Here is a 16415-nt window from a genome sequence, read left to right as displayed (position 1 = left end):
GAGCAAGACACAGACAACACCGAAGTTCCTAACACAGTTTAAGGCCACATTTAGAAAGGATGAAAGTAAGGCTTTCTTTAAGGGGCAACACACTGGATGCCACAATGGGAACAGACACCGAGTGATCCAAAGCTGATGGGATTCACCCACGGAAAAGCTGAAACAACATCCTAGTTTTGGCCAGCAGGTCTGTGCCTCTTTGGATCTAAGCAGGAAAATAAAATGAAATGCCACAGACATCCTCCTCTGGAATATTCCCAGCAAACTGAAGATGTTTCCCTCGTAAGAGTGCTATCTTCTCAGTCCAGGGTGTTAATTACAACAGAACCAAAGACAAGCCGAGTCATTACAATATACAAATGCAGCGCAATGAACCGCGCCTAGAATTGTCACTCTGTTATCAGAGGCACCTGTACAGTATCTTGCTGTTTATTTGGCAAGGTTACAAGTAATACTTCTAGGTTTTAACAAAGTAAAAAGAGAATTTTGCATAGATTGTACATTCAGTTCAAGGAGATTTCTGGTACCTTTTTTGTTGTTCTCAGGTAAACGTGTTTGCAGACACAGTGAGGTAGCAGCTGTGATAGCACCCATGAGCAAAAGAAGGTAACCAAGGCAGAAGCAAAGAGCAGAGTGATCAACACACCACTGTTGGTAGAAAGGAACAGAATCAACATGGTATCTGCAGTGTCACATCATGAGGATTATCTGCTGCCAACACCACATAACTGAGACACCCTAATGCTGCCATGCTCCTGGGTCACATGGGCTGTTGCCTCAATTTTAAATCCTCTCCGCCTGATCCTTCTTTCCCTTACTGTGATGGTTGTGGTGAAGATTTGGAAGACCAGTATCTTCTCCACTACACCTTCAAAGGGAATTATGAATGAGAGTGTTTGCTCACTCTTGAAGAGTCTGCAGGGAAGTAGGTGTTGCCCTACAAATTCTTCCTTGCCGTCCTTAACCCTAATTCACATTTCTTTGGCTCCTCTGTGCCTGGCTGCAGTGGCAGCTGCCCTCAGCAGGGCTTTGCAGCAGGTATTCCTGCTCTCAGGAACTCCTGCTGCCTCCCTCCCCTCTCTTTGGGTGTCACCCCTGGAGGTCTCTTGGCAGAAGCCTGAGCGTTTGGTTTGGAAAGGCTTTTTTTCATGATGTTTCCAATTGTCATTTAATATGGGCTTATGGTAATGACCTATAAATCCTTAAGACTACATTGGAGGTCTTGAATGGTAGAAATAAACACATAAATGAATCATTATCTTTTCACAACCAGACTGAAGCAAAAGCCAGTGGGAAATGCTGCCAACCACCAGTTGGTCTTACTCTATTGCTGAAATAACCAAGTCTCCTCTTACATAAATCAGACACCCATGCCTGAAAATCAAGAAAAGAGAACTGCTGGCTTTCACCAACTTCTTCCTGTGTACCAGTACTGAACTGACTGAGGGCTGTCCTGAAAAGCAAATTTTTCTGGTCTATAGCAAGGGTTTTTTTAAAAAGCCTAAGGGGTCTGGCTCACACAAAACTTCCTGCTCAGTGGAAAGCAGCGGAGTTGGCCAAGGTTTCATGTGGCCAGCACCTGAAGTTTTGGGATCTGGGAAGACAACAAGGAGGGCGTGACAGCCAGCGGCAAGCAGGCAGTTCTCTGACAGCTGTGATCAAATCAACAGAAAGCTGGTCCTCATTGTCTGGCCCCAAGAAACATCTGGATCTTGCTTTCTTTCTATCTGGAAAGCCAAAGCTGAGATCTCAGGGTCTCAGAGGTTCTCAGTTTGCTGTGCAGAAGAGCCCGGTTTGTTCAGTGTTTTGTTGCAGCACAATTGTGTCAAACTTTTGCAAAGTTTCAGCATCTTCTTTACCCTTCATCTCTCCCCTTGTTCAGGTTTAGACTATCCCAGTTCTGATTCACTGACTTCACTACTCTGCTCATTATAATCATAGCTAAGAGTGATGGAGGCTTCATTAGCATCGTAATTAGTGCTATAGGAGATGGAGAAAAAGTGAATGCACATTAGTTGGTCCTTTTGAAGGTGCTGCAGGATCACTGTTAATATGCTGTTAAACAACTGTACAGGCATTGTGCACTGAAGCCAATACCCAGGAAAGTCAATTTGTAACACACGAATGCACATTCCTGTATCTCTAGGCTTAGCAATAACGAAGGCTTAACAACAGAGATACAGAGGGACTTTCTTGTATAACACTTGCTATCATGAAGGAATTGTTAAAATTCTCTGCTTGCCAAGAGCACAAAAAATGAAGACATAATTTCAATTCTCAAAAAAATCCCCTTGAATAGCAGAAAATGAAAATGCAAATACTAGTACTCAATGTCCAAATGCCATCAAAGAAAGAATTGGACAAATCTGAAAATAAACTGTCATTTGAGCTATTTCGTTTAGCTTCAGGGTTTAACATTACCATATAAACAGGTTTGCATAATGCTAAGACTGACTTTGGACATAATTCATTAAATTACGTATGTAGATTTCCTGCATTTTGCCACATTCCCTTTCCATGTAATAGAGATTGATCACAGGACTATTTGCTGTTGTGCAGAATAGGCAGGGAATTTAAACAAGCAAAGCATTGCACACAGAGGCCAAATCTGTGAATATGCAAATATAACCCTCTTCCACTGAAAGGGATTTAGATCAAACCTGGCTTTCAGCTGGAATCTCACTCAGCCAGGACTGGCCAGAGTGATTGGAAAATAACACCTGCACATTCAGATGAAGATGCAAAACTCACTTGTTTTGTACAAACTCTGGGTCCCTGCTCTGAATTCTCCTTTTCACCAAATGTAGGATCTGTGAAGTTATTCTCTTCTGACAATTGACAATGTTCATCACAGGTTCCCAGTGCTGCCATTTCAAGCCAGAAAAGCCACTAAGCAGGATGTCAGTCTTAGTAGCACTACCACTGATGAGCTTGGAGCCAGCTGTGATCCCTGATGCAGAATCTGGCTTTATATGGTTTTTATTCACTACTACAGGACTTTGCAAGGCAGACACAGAGTCCCATATATATCTTATGGATTCACCTCTGCATATTAATAGCTATAGTAGAGGTGGTTGTTTAGATCTAGAAGATTTTCCAAACATGGCAATTTACCCTTTCATGACTTCAAACACAGACAGCCATTTACCCCTGGCATGCTGTCACACCTTTTATTTATGCTGGATTGACTCTGAAGCCCTCACTCAGCATTACCACTCTGTGGAAGTTTTGCCTGAGAAAGGACTGCAGGGTCAGCCCCTTCAGCTCTGCATCCTGTTTTAACAGCAGCACTGGGATTGCCAGCTGGCTACAAAACTTCACTGTGTAGATGCTTTTTGTCTTTCAGAAAATGGACTAATATAAATTTTGCTTTGAGATATTGTAAACCTAGCATATAATGCAAATGGATATATCAGCAACCATTTATTTTCTTTCCCTTTTTTTTTGTACTAAACCAAAATACTTTGCACCTTGTATTTCAAATTATAAAAATGGCAGATTTTTTCCTAACCACAGAAGACATGACTATTGTCACCTTCTGCTTGGTCTAGTTAGTAATGAAAACTTACCAACAAAGCACTTAAAAACATGCCTCCTTAAGAATAAAAATAAGTATCAAAGCTAAGTTATCTTCAAGCATGTGCTTGGGTACACCCCTACACATATGCTGATGTGCAAGACAGACTGAAGATTTTGTGACTACCCCAGTAGTCTTTTTGAGAACAAGCACTGCCTGGCTTGTTAATTAATGAATTTTATTGTGTGCCCTAAATATGACGTTCTTCATTTAATCTGCAGGGCTTGGACTGTGCAGCTGCTGTTGTATCACTGTGACTAAAGCCCTGGATTTCACAGTGAGGATTGGAGGTCCCCAGAAAACACGAACTTGACAATGGAATGTTAGATTAAAAACAAGCACTGATAAAACCCCCTACTGAATAAGAAGTAACAATGTGATTCTATTACATAAACCTGTTGGCAACCCTGGTCTCAAACATGCTTGCCTCTAGAGCTGGTTGAAAAGCTGGAGCATTATCTTGACTGAAATATTTCAACCAGCTCTCTTTGCTACAAACTTTCCTAAAACTACAGTTCATGACTGTCAAAATCAAGACAAAAAAAGAAAGGGAGGTGTGAGGGGAGGAAGGCCTTTCCTTAATAAAGGCAGCTTCAGTTAGTAAAATAACATAATCTTCAAGCTGCAAAGGCAGCACCTACTAATTAGTCATTGACTAAAACATAAATAATAAATACCTAAATTGTTCCTTCTATGCATCCATTTTTGTGCCAGATAAACATTTCAATGCTCTGCCTTAATGCCAGCACAGCTGACACCACAATTTGAAGTCCAAAGCAAACTGCAAGTAGCTTTAAACCAATACGACAGAGATACTACAAGTCACTGGGATCTGTGTGTTACAGTCATACTGCAATTGTTTAAAAGGGAATTCAACCTTCCTGTGAGATGTGTTTACAGAATGATTTAAGGGTCTGTTTCCCTCTTGATGTGGCTGCTAACTCTCAGCAGAAAGTTAGCCCTGCATACAGAAGGGTGAACAGATACAGCAGCAACAGGACTTCTTTCCTAATTAACCCAATAGCTTCTAATGGCCTTTTTGGGTTCTGTTGCTAACAAGAGATTACCACAGCAACAACAACAAAGTATATGTCTTTGCTAACGTAAAATGCATTAGTTGGAGATGAATTTGCATATAAAACCTGTATTTTAAACAGTTCTTGGAGTGTAAATTAATTTTTTCCTACTATAGAAAACGCAGGTTAAAATGATGCAGAACATGCCTATTAAAAACAGGATGCAGCTTGCTTGGAATTTTGAAGACAGGTAAAAGTAGACTGACAGAATAAAGTAAAAGCACAGAGAAACACAGCATTGCTCTCCTTCCTGTTCAGTTCCTGGCTTCGGGCAGGGACCCATGTCCTGTACAGCCTTCCAGATGCCCTGCACAAGCCTAGAAGGATCCTTCTTCACCCAGAGATGGAGACTAAGGGAGGGAATTAGTGTTAAGTCTCACTAGCCATGACTGAAATTAGGGGAGAAACCTGTTGTTGCAGGTTTAGGTCCCAATCTGACCCTTTCATCGGTTCCATGCAACTCCATTGCCTGAGAAAAAACAGCTCAGTTCATGAGCAAAATTAACAGAATGTGAGCAGACACATCACAATTCCCCCTGATCTACACATGCACACCTGCTGCACTGGCAGTCTGTGAAGATTCTCAGGTACTGGTGGGCTCAGAAAATACCTGCAGATTTGAAAGGGTTGAAATTTAAAACACTTCTTTGTTCTTTAATAAATACTTTTACTACGCTGACCCTGAACCCGACTGCATGAGACATAGAAGACTCATCCAGCAAAACACTGGTTCCATTTAGAGTTTATCGTGAAATTAGTCTAAAAAGTTCCCGAAAATAATCTGAAAGTTTCTGCTTTTGCTTGTTTTCTCTAACTAGGATAACAGACATCAGCTGAGTCCAGAATTACTTTGTATTATTAAAAACCAGAGGTATGGTGTACCATAATTATGTCACGTTCTGTGAGGTCATGTGGCCATTCAGGCTCCAGTCTGCAGTGACCGACCCCTGGGAATTTTGCTGTGATTTATTCATGGTAGCAAAATAATGAAAGCCTATGAAATAGCAGAGGTACAGACAAATTTATTTTTAAAAAACACTTTTAGCAGCTGCTGCTTCACTGCCGTCTCCATGGCTTGGCACTACTGTTTCCAAACCCACAAGAGGGTGGGTGCAGCAGCACGTGGCACAGCTGGGTCCCCACGGAACAGCACAGGCTGTGGGATAAGTGAAGCTGCTCCCGACAGAGCTGATGGAGAGGGCAGCGCCAAAGGCCTTGTCTGAACTTCTTTTTTTCTTTTTTTAAAATGAATTATATTGCAATAAGAACAAAACAACAACAAAAAAAAGGAACATTCCCTTAGGTTTCAGAAATCTGGTGCCAGATTCACACAGAGGCAAGGTTAAATTCCCTTTTAAAAACCTATGCCGGGGCAGGGCGCAGCGGATGCTACCTCAGGCGGCCGTCGGGTTTGACGGCGCCCAGCTCAGATTTGGGGTCCGGGCTCAGGGAGCTCCAGGCTGTCTGAGCACAGCCCTGCATGACAGGGCAGGCGCTGGGGCCGACACTGCAGATGTCCACGGCCGACCAGACGCTGCCCACCAGAGAGTCCACCCAGGCGTCCAGTCGTGTGCCCACAAGCCCCGCGTTCCGCTTGGCCTGGTCCACGCGGGCGGCACTGATGGGGATGTTCAGCACGGGGTTCAAGCCCTGGAAGCTCTGCTCCATGTACGCGTTCTTTGGAGGCCCACTGTGATACTTCATGGCTTCCTCTGGAAAGGCAAAAATAAACCCAAAACTTCGTGTTAAAACAAAACAACTTTAAGGATCTAGGGGTACAGCAAACAAAACCCCCAAGGTTAGTGGTGTGCTGTGGCACCTTCCCCAGCACTGAGGACATGCTGTGTCCCAGGGGTGACTGGCTGTGCTCAGCTCTGGCACTCCTCATGCTCAGCACTGAGTTCTGCTTATTGTGATGCTCACCCTGCAAAAGCTGCCTCAGCAGGGTGAAGCTCTGAGCCTGAAAGCACCTTTTCATCAGCACTTTTAATCAGCAGCCCCAGAGATGCAGAACACCCAGACATGGCTGCACTTTGAAACAAGGAGATAGTTCAAGGATGCTTGGTGTGAGAAGGCTGGAACCCCTGTGAGACCTTCAAGTGCTATCATTGATTTGTCTAGGAGGAAGAGCCAAGATCTCAGTTTGGTTTTTTTTTTCTTCCCTAAACAGATGAACCTTGACCAGCTGTGGAAAAGTCAGAACATTTGTTAGGTCTATCTACCATTCCTGCCTCTGAAAGGACAACACCATGGCCTTGGACAGACCAGAACCATAATGAAATACGTGTAGCCCCAACATCATTCCTGGAAGTACTCCAGTTTCCCTGGAAAAGAATTGACAATTATATTTCAAGCACTTACGCTGAACAGTGGATCACAACAATTCCCTAATGGCACTTTTCTTTGCATTGTGATTGCTTTCCTTACAGTAACCCTTCTACCTCAACAAAATGCAGTACAAAACCCCACATCTGCAATACTGCAGAAAAAATAAATGTCAGGCTGTGACATTGCTCTCAAAGACCTAAACTGGACAGTGGGTCAGGCCACCCTTGTCTACAGTTGTCTGCCTTCTGCAGGTCTGTGAGTGCACTGAGGTGCTGCTCATAAAATCAGACTGGGATCCTCCCAAAATGTTCACCAAGTGCCTCTTGGGAGCAAATTCCCAACCATTTCTTTCTGCTCTCAGTCGCCTTCCCCAGCATCCTCTCTCTGGCAGCACAGAGGATATGTTTAGCTCTGCCAACAGACACACTGTCTAGAACAGAAAATGGGCCCATTCAGGGCGCTCCAGGCGAGGAAAGCCACGGTGCACAGCGAGCGTCAGAGGCCAGGAATTACATATTCACAGCTACAATTCCTTCCACATGTCCTTGCTGCTTGCACTGCAGCCTGACACTAAGTCCTTTCTTCCACGCAGAGGACAGTATCTCAGGTGCTGGCAGTAAATCCATGTATTTACTCAGAGGGAAAAAGGGATGTTTAGTTGGAGCTTTGCTGTTACATTTGCAAAGTCTTTAATGTCAAATACTGTGAAAGTCCATTACTTCAAATCCCCAATTAAATTGGGTCAGCACATCCCTATCACCATTATACATCACTTAACTGTTCCTGTGTCCATCAAAACCCCTCTTTTTATTTTTAATGTTAGATATCCACAATAACCTCTAGTCAAAATGAGGTACATGTGTCAGAAGTGTATTCTGCCAGAGCACTGCAGTTAAAGAAACAGAACAAGTACACATGATTAAATTTCCTTCTTTGGAAGCAATTAAATATGGAAGACTGTTTGTCAACCTATTAATTAAATAGGAACATTCTGAGTATAAAAACCCAAATAAATAAGAGTTGGCATTACTAGCAGGATCATCTGATTGAAACAGGCAATTCAGCAAGCCTGTTGAATCAAAGCCTGTTGTGCATGTGTTTAGTCCATGGAACAAGAGAGATCTTTATTCAGACATGAAACAGGATGAAATGGAACTTGCTCTTCCCTCTGGCTCAGCCTCGCACTTTTTCCAGGCCTCAGGACTTGGTGGAGTATCAGGACTGGAAGGAATGAAAACTACAGAAACCGCAGGACCCAGTGCTTGGCAATGCAGCGGACATTGTGTTAAGGGCTTCCACTGCCCGCAGTGAAATGTGCTTCTTGGATGAACCTGACCTGGTACTGGCAGGGCATTGTCTGGCCCTACAGTAGAATGTCACCCCAAGTTATGTGACAGCAGGTCCTAGAAAGGAAAAGCAACCTGAGTGGAGTTACATACATTCCTCAACAGGAAATGCTGAGGATTTGAATCAGAACCCTCTCCTGGAGCCTCCAAGTGTTTGTTAAACAGTTCATAGGAAGAAGTAGGGAGGATGCTGCTCATCCAAACCATGGCAGATACGGGCTGTTCCTCTTTGCATTAAAGGAAAAACAACAGAGAGAGAGAACCATCCCTCTGTAACTTACTGGGCTGGTACAGGAGAGGGACAGTGTGGCTGCCAAGCCCTGAAATGCTGTACAAAAGGAGGCTGGAACTACAGGGCATGATCTTAAAGCACTGACACTTCAGTCAAGTGTCATGAGCAAGAGCTCATGAAAAAATAATGAAGAATGTAAGGCTTGCCTCTGTAAGACATGCATTTAGATATCTGTATGGTTAGAGCACAGTTCAAAATTAGCTGGATTGCAGACATTAAGCCAGACTTTTCTGCCAGCAAGCATAACCAAGCAGCCCTTTGACTTCAGGAGGAGATGTATCAATGCAAAATATATTTTATTGACTCTAAAATATAGCTTTAAAACACGTGGTTATTTTTGTCCCCCATTTTTATTTGCTCTTCACTCTGGCAGGGTACATTTTTCAACTGACTTTTCTTGGGATAACTTCTTTGAACTAAGTGCAGACTCTGAACTAAGCTGCACAGGCTGGGATTTCAGCATTCTTGTGGGAGTTTGTTCTTCATTTTGCAGAAAAAGCAAATGAGTTTAGACAGAGAGTGGGCTAAGAAATGAAAAATGTGGTTACCTTGGTACACATTAAGGCGCTAGACCTGTGGGTTTTTCAAAGTAACACAGAATGTACAGCTTTATTTCTTTACTTGAATTGCGCTGAAACCCTCTGGCAAAGAGGTAATTTTTTATTGACATTTTGTTTGTTTTCTCTTGCAGCAAACAAGACAGTGCTGCATTTGCTCATTGTGGAGCTAATCGACTCCTTGTCAGCTGAATCTGAACTAAATTTCAAAGCAAATCCCTGTCTTCAGGGTTTTCCTTGGAATGATGATTCCAGGGCATGTCTGCTCTTCTGCAGTCATGTGCCTGCCTGCTGCTATCTCTGTGTTTATCAAGAACATGTCATGTTACCTCTGGTTAATTTAAAGAAATCACAGCAGTTCTGGCACAAGTTGCCACCCACTTTATAATCTGTATAGATGCAATTAGAATTGATTGAGCCACTGCAAACAACCAAGGGCAAAACGAAAGTTTCCCAGTATATACTAATTGAGATGATCTATAAATATGGATTAGGTTAAAAGGCCGTTAGGTGCCTGTGTGCATTGCCTGTGTCTGCTAATGCTGTCAGGTTCTGAAAGGAGTGGCTGCAGTTTGGGGGCACAGAGACCAGGAACTGGTGTTTCAGGCTCCCTGGGAGCAGCAGAGATCAGCAGCCCCGCATCCAGGACATGCCCTCAAACTGGGAACACAGCAGGAAGAGTGTCTCTCATGGCAAAAGAGGTTGCTCTTCTTCACTGCCCTCCTTGCTTGAAGGAAGAAGGGGTTTATGTATTCTTTTATTTATTTTCAATCCAGAGTTTACTATCATCTTGAGGTTTTGGGGCTTTTTCTTCCTGAGAAGTGAACCTGCCCACTGGCTCACCATAACCTATTTGGCTTTAATGGAGCAGGTACTATCCATTAAACAGATGACAACTCATTATCAGCACTCCAGCTGGGAGAGTGCTGTGGAAACTTTACCATGAATATAAACTCAAATTTAAAAATTAAATTGCTTTGCTTTTTTCTCTTCCCTCTCTGTGCCCCTGGGAGTTGTGTAAGATCACACTTGGCATGACTGTTTCACATGGCTTTTGTAGTACCTGGAAGGGCGGAAAGTGGGATGATGGGGATGCAGAGCCAACCTCTGCTGAATTTACTGTTTTCTTAGGACTTGAAATCTACTGGGTAGCTTGGATTATAGTCTATGAACTACTGGCTAAATGCTCTGAATGATACCTGTTATTTGGCTCTGCCTCTGCAAAACCCACACAAGGGGACCTGGACAACTGGCCTCGAGTCTCCAAACTGTGCTTAAATTCAGGCTGCCTAAAGCAGACAGCAAGAGTCCCCCACTCCTGTCTGTCATCACTGCTAGTGATCTACTGATCTGCTCACTGTTTTGTCTCCTCCACATCCCATTCCCTCTTTGTCTTGGCACAATTATTCCTAGAACATCCTGCTGGTCCTTGGCAGCCCTCCCATGTCCTTACAACAAGCACAGAGTACTTGGCTTTAACACACTCGACCATATGGTGAGAAACTCAAAATCATTTTTTAGAAGAATAAACTGGACTCTGTCTGTGCAGAACATAGAGAGAAGGAGGCTCTGGTGGAGCGAGTGAACCTGGTATCTCCAAATGATTTATCTCACAAATTCACTTAACTTCCTTTTTTTTTTTTCTTTCTCCAACCAGGCAAATACTTGAAGGCACTCTTGAGCCAGAGGATCTGCTGAAGGCAGAGCTGATCAGTGACACAACTCAAAGAAGAGAAAACAGACACAGATTTGGATGACTGGAGGGGGAAGAGGAGCAAGAAAGAAAGAATAAATAACATTAGATTATAGACTATATAGATTATAGACTGAAATAGATCTGAGAATGCCATTTACAGCAGAAATACCCCAAACAGCATCCTCAGTAATTCCATGTAAGGTCTGATCTCTTACAGATTCAGGTTTTGAAAAGATCAATGAATCTGTGGTTTTAAAATAATTTACATTCTGTCACTTATGCTCATCTGGACACAGTATCAAAGAAAATATCTGCTCTTGATTTACCTTTATGCTTTTATGTGCACGCACAGAATTTAGGCCAAAATTAATAAATCAATGGAAGTAGAAAAAGGAATAAACTAGTGGCATATGCTGTTTTTATAAACTGCTAAACAAAACATCTTTGCTGGCAGCTGTCCCATGATTATTTTTTTCATTTTGAATTGAAATAATCAATTTTGAGAGTCATGATACAGGAATGAACAGGTTTCATTTTGATTATTCAAAAGAAGAGCAAGTGGTTCCCCTCAAGATGCTGGAAAACCAAAAGCAACTTTTCCTTGTTGTGCTCCATATTGAAGTGATATGTAGATGTGCAGAGATTCAGGAAATACAGGGATTCTTGTCATGTCCATGTTCTCAAGATATAAGATTTTAGTGGCTCCTGCCAGATTTGTGCAAATGCTTTTCAGAATGAAAGAAGCAAAATGCACACAAGATCATGGACAGATTTTTATGTCTGTAAGTACAGGCACTCCAGTTTCTACATCCGGGGTGTACGAGACAGATCATTATCAAGGAAATGACATGCAATGTGGTATGAAATCTATCAGTCATGTAAAAAGCTTCTGGAGTAGCAGATGACTTTCCAGGGCAATCTTTCTGACAAGGGCTGGTTTGTTTTTTTCCAGGGGGGAGAAGGTGGTGGTTGTCATCGGTGCTGAGGGATGATGGTTGGAGGAACAAAACTGTAAAGAAATCTCTTGTAAGATGTATTCCCCTCTTCTCCTGACAACTGCTGGCTAAGTCTGATGTATGCTTTATTTTCAGTGTTAAGACAAAAATACCATTCCTTCGTTTTAGAAGATTTTTGGCAGCTTTTCCATTGTTTACAGTAACAGAAATAGTTCTTTTAGGAGTTCTTATTCTTCTGTCATACTCTCAAAATGCCTTTACTTGACAGAGTAAAATGTATTTAAATAATAAAGTGGTGACAAACTGACAAAAGCTGGAAATCAAAGCTAAATGACAATTGCCTGCACAGAGCACAGTCACTGAGACAGAACGCGTTAACCAAACAAGAGGAATTTGCATGGTAAACACAATTCTAACTACAGTGGAGGGTCACTACCTGCCCCTGTAATTAATTTCCTCCTCTACCTCCATTCCTCAGTCATCTAGAGTTTATACATCACATCATCAGTAGCAAATCATCACTCCTGAAACATTTTTCCTAGAAAATATTGTTCCCAAGCTTTATATTTCATTCCTGTAGTAGATTCTAGTTAACATATGAATGAACAAGGCACTTTAACAAAAAATACGAGCCAGATCTTCTCCCAGTCTATTAATGGGCAATACAGAGTAATTGTATAACTTCAGTGGAATAATTTCAGACTCAGAACGGATCAAAGGGAGTCTTGCCCTTACATCATCTAGTGTGGGCTTATGGTGGAAGTCTGAGACACATTTACCTGTCCATGGGGCTCTCCTATCATAGGGAAAAGCAGCAAGGTTACTTGCTACATGCCATGTTTTCCATCCAATTTATGCCTTTAATGTTAAATTATCAAAGAACATGGAATTCATTAACTTCCAGGAGACGAGTCAGGAACAGCTGTGTTTTGAAGCAGGTTGCCTCAAACTTTAAAAATGTATTCCTTCCACACATGGTGTTTGTTCACAATTTATCACTGCCTATTAGCTAATAACAGCAGCAGGTTGGAGGTAGTTTAGTTTCTGCTTAAGAAATGATGCCACCAAATGTTAGAAGTAGAAATCAGTAAGTTTGCTCTTCTGCTGGGAACTGTGTGGAATCAAGCTCCTGTTGAGTGAGATAAGGGCTGCATTAGCTCTCAGCAGTTGTCTGTTGGTGTTTGCATTACAGAAGCAGCACGTTATGCTGGAAGGTAAATGCCTCAGTTTATTTGCTGCCTTGTCAGGAAGAAGAACTTCTGAAAACTTAATAGGATCATTCATGTATCTAGCAAATTTAAGATGTCTAAAGTTATGAATATTAATACTGGGCAGATGGAAGTACTTGAGCACGTTAAGAAGAATGGTAAAGATATTCAGAGCAACAAGCTTGTTTTGATTTTACTGAATAAGAAAACAGGTGTGGCTGTAAAACAGTCCCTCCTCTCCCAGCACAGTGTCATGGGCACTGGCTGCAGACCTGAGCACTGGGGTGATGCCTGTGCCATGCAAACCCCTGCTGGGAGCCTGCAGACACTGGCAGCCCCAGAACGACCTCCGTGTTTGGATGGCTCAGGGCTGCCGTGGCAGGGAAGAAAACGGTTTCTTTCTAGAAACTGTCAGTGTAGGTCTGATCCCAGGACTGTATCCATAGATATTTCTGTAACAACTGCTAGGCATGTACTGAGGAGATTTTGGCATGTATCAGGCAAGAGTGAATGTCTGGAGCCTGACAATATGTCAGGTGAGCTCTGGCCTAGGGTAATTTTGTCTAATTCAGCGTTTTGTATAATAATGCTTTTATACTGTTAAACACAGAAACTTGTAACAAGAAAACAGTTTAAACATCTGGAACTCTGTAAGAGCAAATGTGAATAAAAAGCAGCTTTCTATTTCTAAATGATGGCTTTTAAAATAGCTGTTAGATTATGGGGAGTCTGAAGTTCTCTGGATTCTGAACTGTGCATATTTTACAGATATAAAGTCTTTTGTTCAAAGTGGCTGTGTTTTACAGAGTGGATACAGACACTTCTACTTGTCTTGGTGCAAAAGTTTCTTCTGATTTAGTATCTATAAAATTCCTTTCTTACATTGTTTTCTAACAGAGTGCTACTTCATTTTCAACAGCAGCATTTACAGTGAATACAGACCCAACAACTGTATTATTCCTGTAGCAAATAATAAAACTTACCTGGTTTGATAGGCTGCTGATTAGAGAAGGCGAGAGGAGTAACAAGGAATTTGGTTTCAGCTACCTGTACCCAGTGGTGCATAATTTTTATTGTCCAGACACCGGGTCGCAGGGGCAGATTCAGAGGTGGTTTGTATTGAGTAAACTCGGCACTGGATTCAATAAGAATATCATAGGTTGCTGCAATTACATTAATAGGATCCACCCAAATGACAGTCACGGTGACATTGGGGCCTTTTCCCCACTTCTGCATGCCCACTGGCTCATCCATTGGTCCAAGGAGTCCTCCGAAATTCCGGAAAAGCCTCTCCTTGGCATCCCATTCGGTGCCAATCTGAAATGGAAGAACACACCTTTGCTGGCATCATCTCTGTTAAGCACCTTGTGTCAAATGAGGGCTCTCAAGAGACACAAATCACATTTCTCTAATGACATGAATTATACATACATATATAAAAGCTGACAGCAACATGACCTAAGACTACATAGCATGTACACAAACTGTGACAACCCCAAATGCAAGGCTTGTTTTTTTGTTCCACTTTTGATGGATAAAAAGGTTTTCTTTATCTTAAGAGCAACATAACAGGCTAGAGCAGCTCTCTTTCTTCCCTCCACAGAGGCAGACAATAAGGGCCCAATCCTAGTGACTGGACACAGGCTATGCATAGAAAAAAATATGACCCATCATCTCCTGGGTCATGAAAATGTATTACACATTTTAGAGATGGACCCTGCAGTAGAGACCTTCTCAGCTGCTGCTAAGACCAGGAAAGAAGCTTGTGCTATGATTTCAGGACAAGTCACATCAGGTCCTTTACCACAATCCATCCATGAGATGCTGTCCCCTTGCACTACCTTCCTGCCTGATGTGTGGGAAGTTATTTCTTGTAAACTCTTTTCTTACTGTCATAACAATGACATTGTTTTTATTTATTCACTAACAAACAGTAAACCAGCTGATTCACAATCTAGCATAAATATTTAATGGACCTTTCTTTTTCCTAACAGCTTTTATATTTCAATGCTCTTCATATGAATTTCAGTGGTTCTCCCATAACCTGCAGGATGACACAAACTTACAAGCTACTGCCATTAAACCCCTCATAGTCCTTCAGTCTCCTTTTGCCTTAATCTGCAAACAGTGTAGATGACTGAAGAGTTGATTTGTCCCCTGTACAGAACCTCCAGAGACCCATGCACACCAGGCACGATCCCCACTTTCAGGATATATGTGGATATTGCAGATTTCCCCAACTCAGAGGTGTCCTTGTCCCTGAGTTTCACCTCACAGGGGCATGGTCAGAACCTGCTTTCCTGAAAGCAGTGTAGCTTATTTGCTTCAGAGATTTTTCTTCTAGATTTCATCTCATTTCATGAGAATAAATGATTCCAATATAATGCTAAAATCCTCCCAAATCCCCTAAACATAACAATTACAGAACGCCTATTACTCCTGATACATGTACTGGAAACTGTCCAGTCTCCAGTCCCTTCTAAATAAATCCCTGTGGCTGGCAGACAAATTACAGGAGGACTGCAAGCAAAAAGGTCCAAGGTCAGTAAAATAAAACCCTACCACCCTAAATCCATCTGTCATCATATGAATTCCTCCTACTGGACTATGACACTGCAGAATATGAGACAAAATGAGCTTTCCACTATTCTGCAATCCATGCAGCATTTCTGGTATTCAGAGGTATTTCACCCAGCACACCAGCTAATCAAACCAGACAGCGTAGCCCAGATATCAGACCCAAGCATCGACTGCCTCGAGGAGCTGTCAGTGCGTACTCTCCTGACAGGACTGACTGAAAATGTATGGAAATAAGCTGAGAAAGAAAATTTCCTGACCAGATCTTATTATCTACTCTGCCAACCTTCACTGAGTGCAGCCATGTCACACCTACGGGTGCTCAAGAGACCTGGAAATAATAAAGCCACAAAATGTGAAACAAATCTACACCCTTCTGGGCAAAGAAAAGCCTATAAGGAAGCTTTTTCCACCACATTTGATATTTCTTACTGAAGAACTCCTTGAAGAAAACTTACTTGATCCTCAAAAATGAAATGTTCATTCCTAACATAAAATTATTTCCCCTCTCCTTCGTCTTTCACCCCTGGGAAAAGAAATCAGAAAGTTACAGTCCCCTTGCTCCAGCCTCCAGTGACACTGCTCAACACCAGGTTGCACAAAAGGTGTTGAGACATTTTCACATGCACAAAGATTTATTATAGTGCTCTGTAGAAGAGCTAAGGGTGCTATTCGGGAAAAAAGTATAACAAAATCGTTGGCTGGTTGGAAAACTTTCTCTAATGCAAACCAAAAGTCCCAGCCAAAGGGCAGTGGAAGAGGAGAGGAAAGGCCAATTCTTGTGCTGGTGGCAATTACCTCC

General features: G+C 42.2%; 1 protein-coding gene across 2 annotated transcripts in view; it reads right to left on the bottom strand.

The window, feature by feature from the left end:
* Nucleotides 1-5655: 5655 nt before the first annotated feature.
* XYLT1 (xylosyltransferase 1) overlaps nt 5656-16415 on the bottom strand; it is a 168916-nt gene continuing 158156 nt past the window's right edge. For both annotated transcript variants that reach the window (XM_071571087.1, XM_071571088.1), the window contains 2 exons: nt 14020-14353; nt 5656-6365 (listed from right to left, as the gene is read on the bottom strand). In XM_071571087.1, the coding sequence (XP_071427188.1) occupies nt 6043-6365; nt 14020-14353 (657 nt within the window). In that variant the 3' untranslated portion in view covers nt 5656-6042. The remainder of the gene's footprint in view (nt 6366-14019; nt 14354-16415) is intronic.

Source organism: Pithys albifrons, chromosome 16 (genome assembly GCF_047495875.1).
Source record: "Pithys albifrons albifrons isolate INPA30051 chromosome 16, PitAlb_v1, whole genome shotgun sequence".
Taxonomy (NCBI): Eukaryota; Metazoa; Chordata; class Aves; order Passeriformes; family Thamnophilidae; genus Pithys; species Pithys albifrons.
Note: the sequence above shows the minus strand (reverse complement) of the source record. Positions and strands in the feature narration are given on the sequence as shown.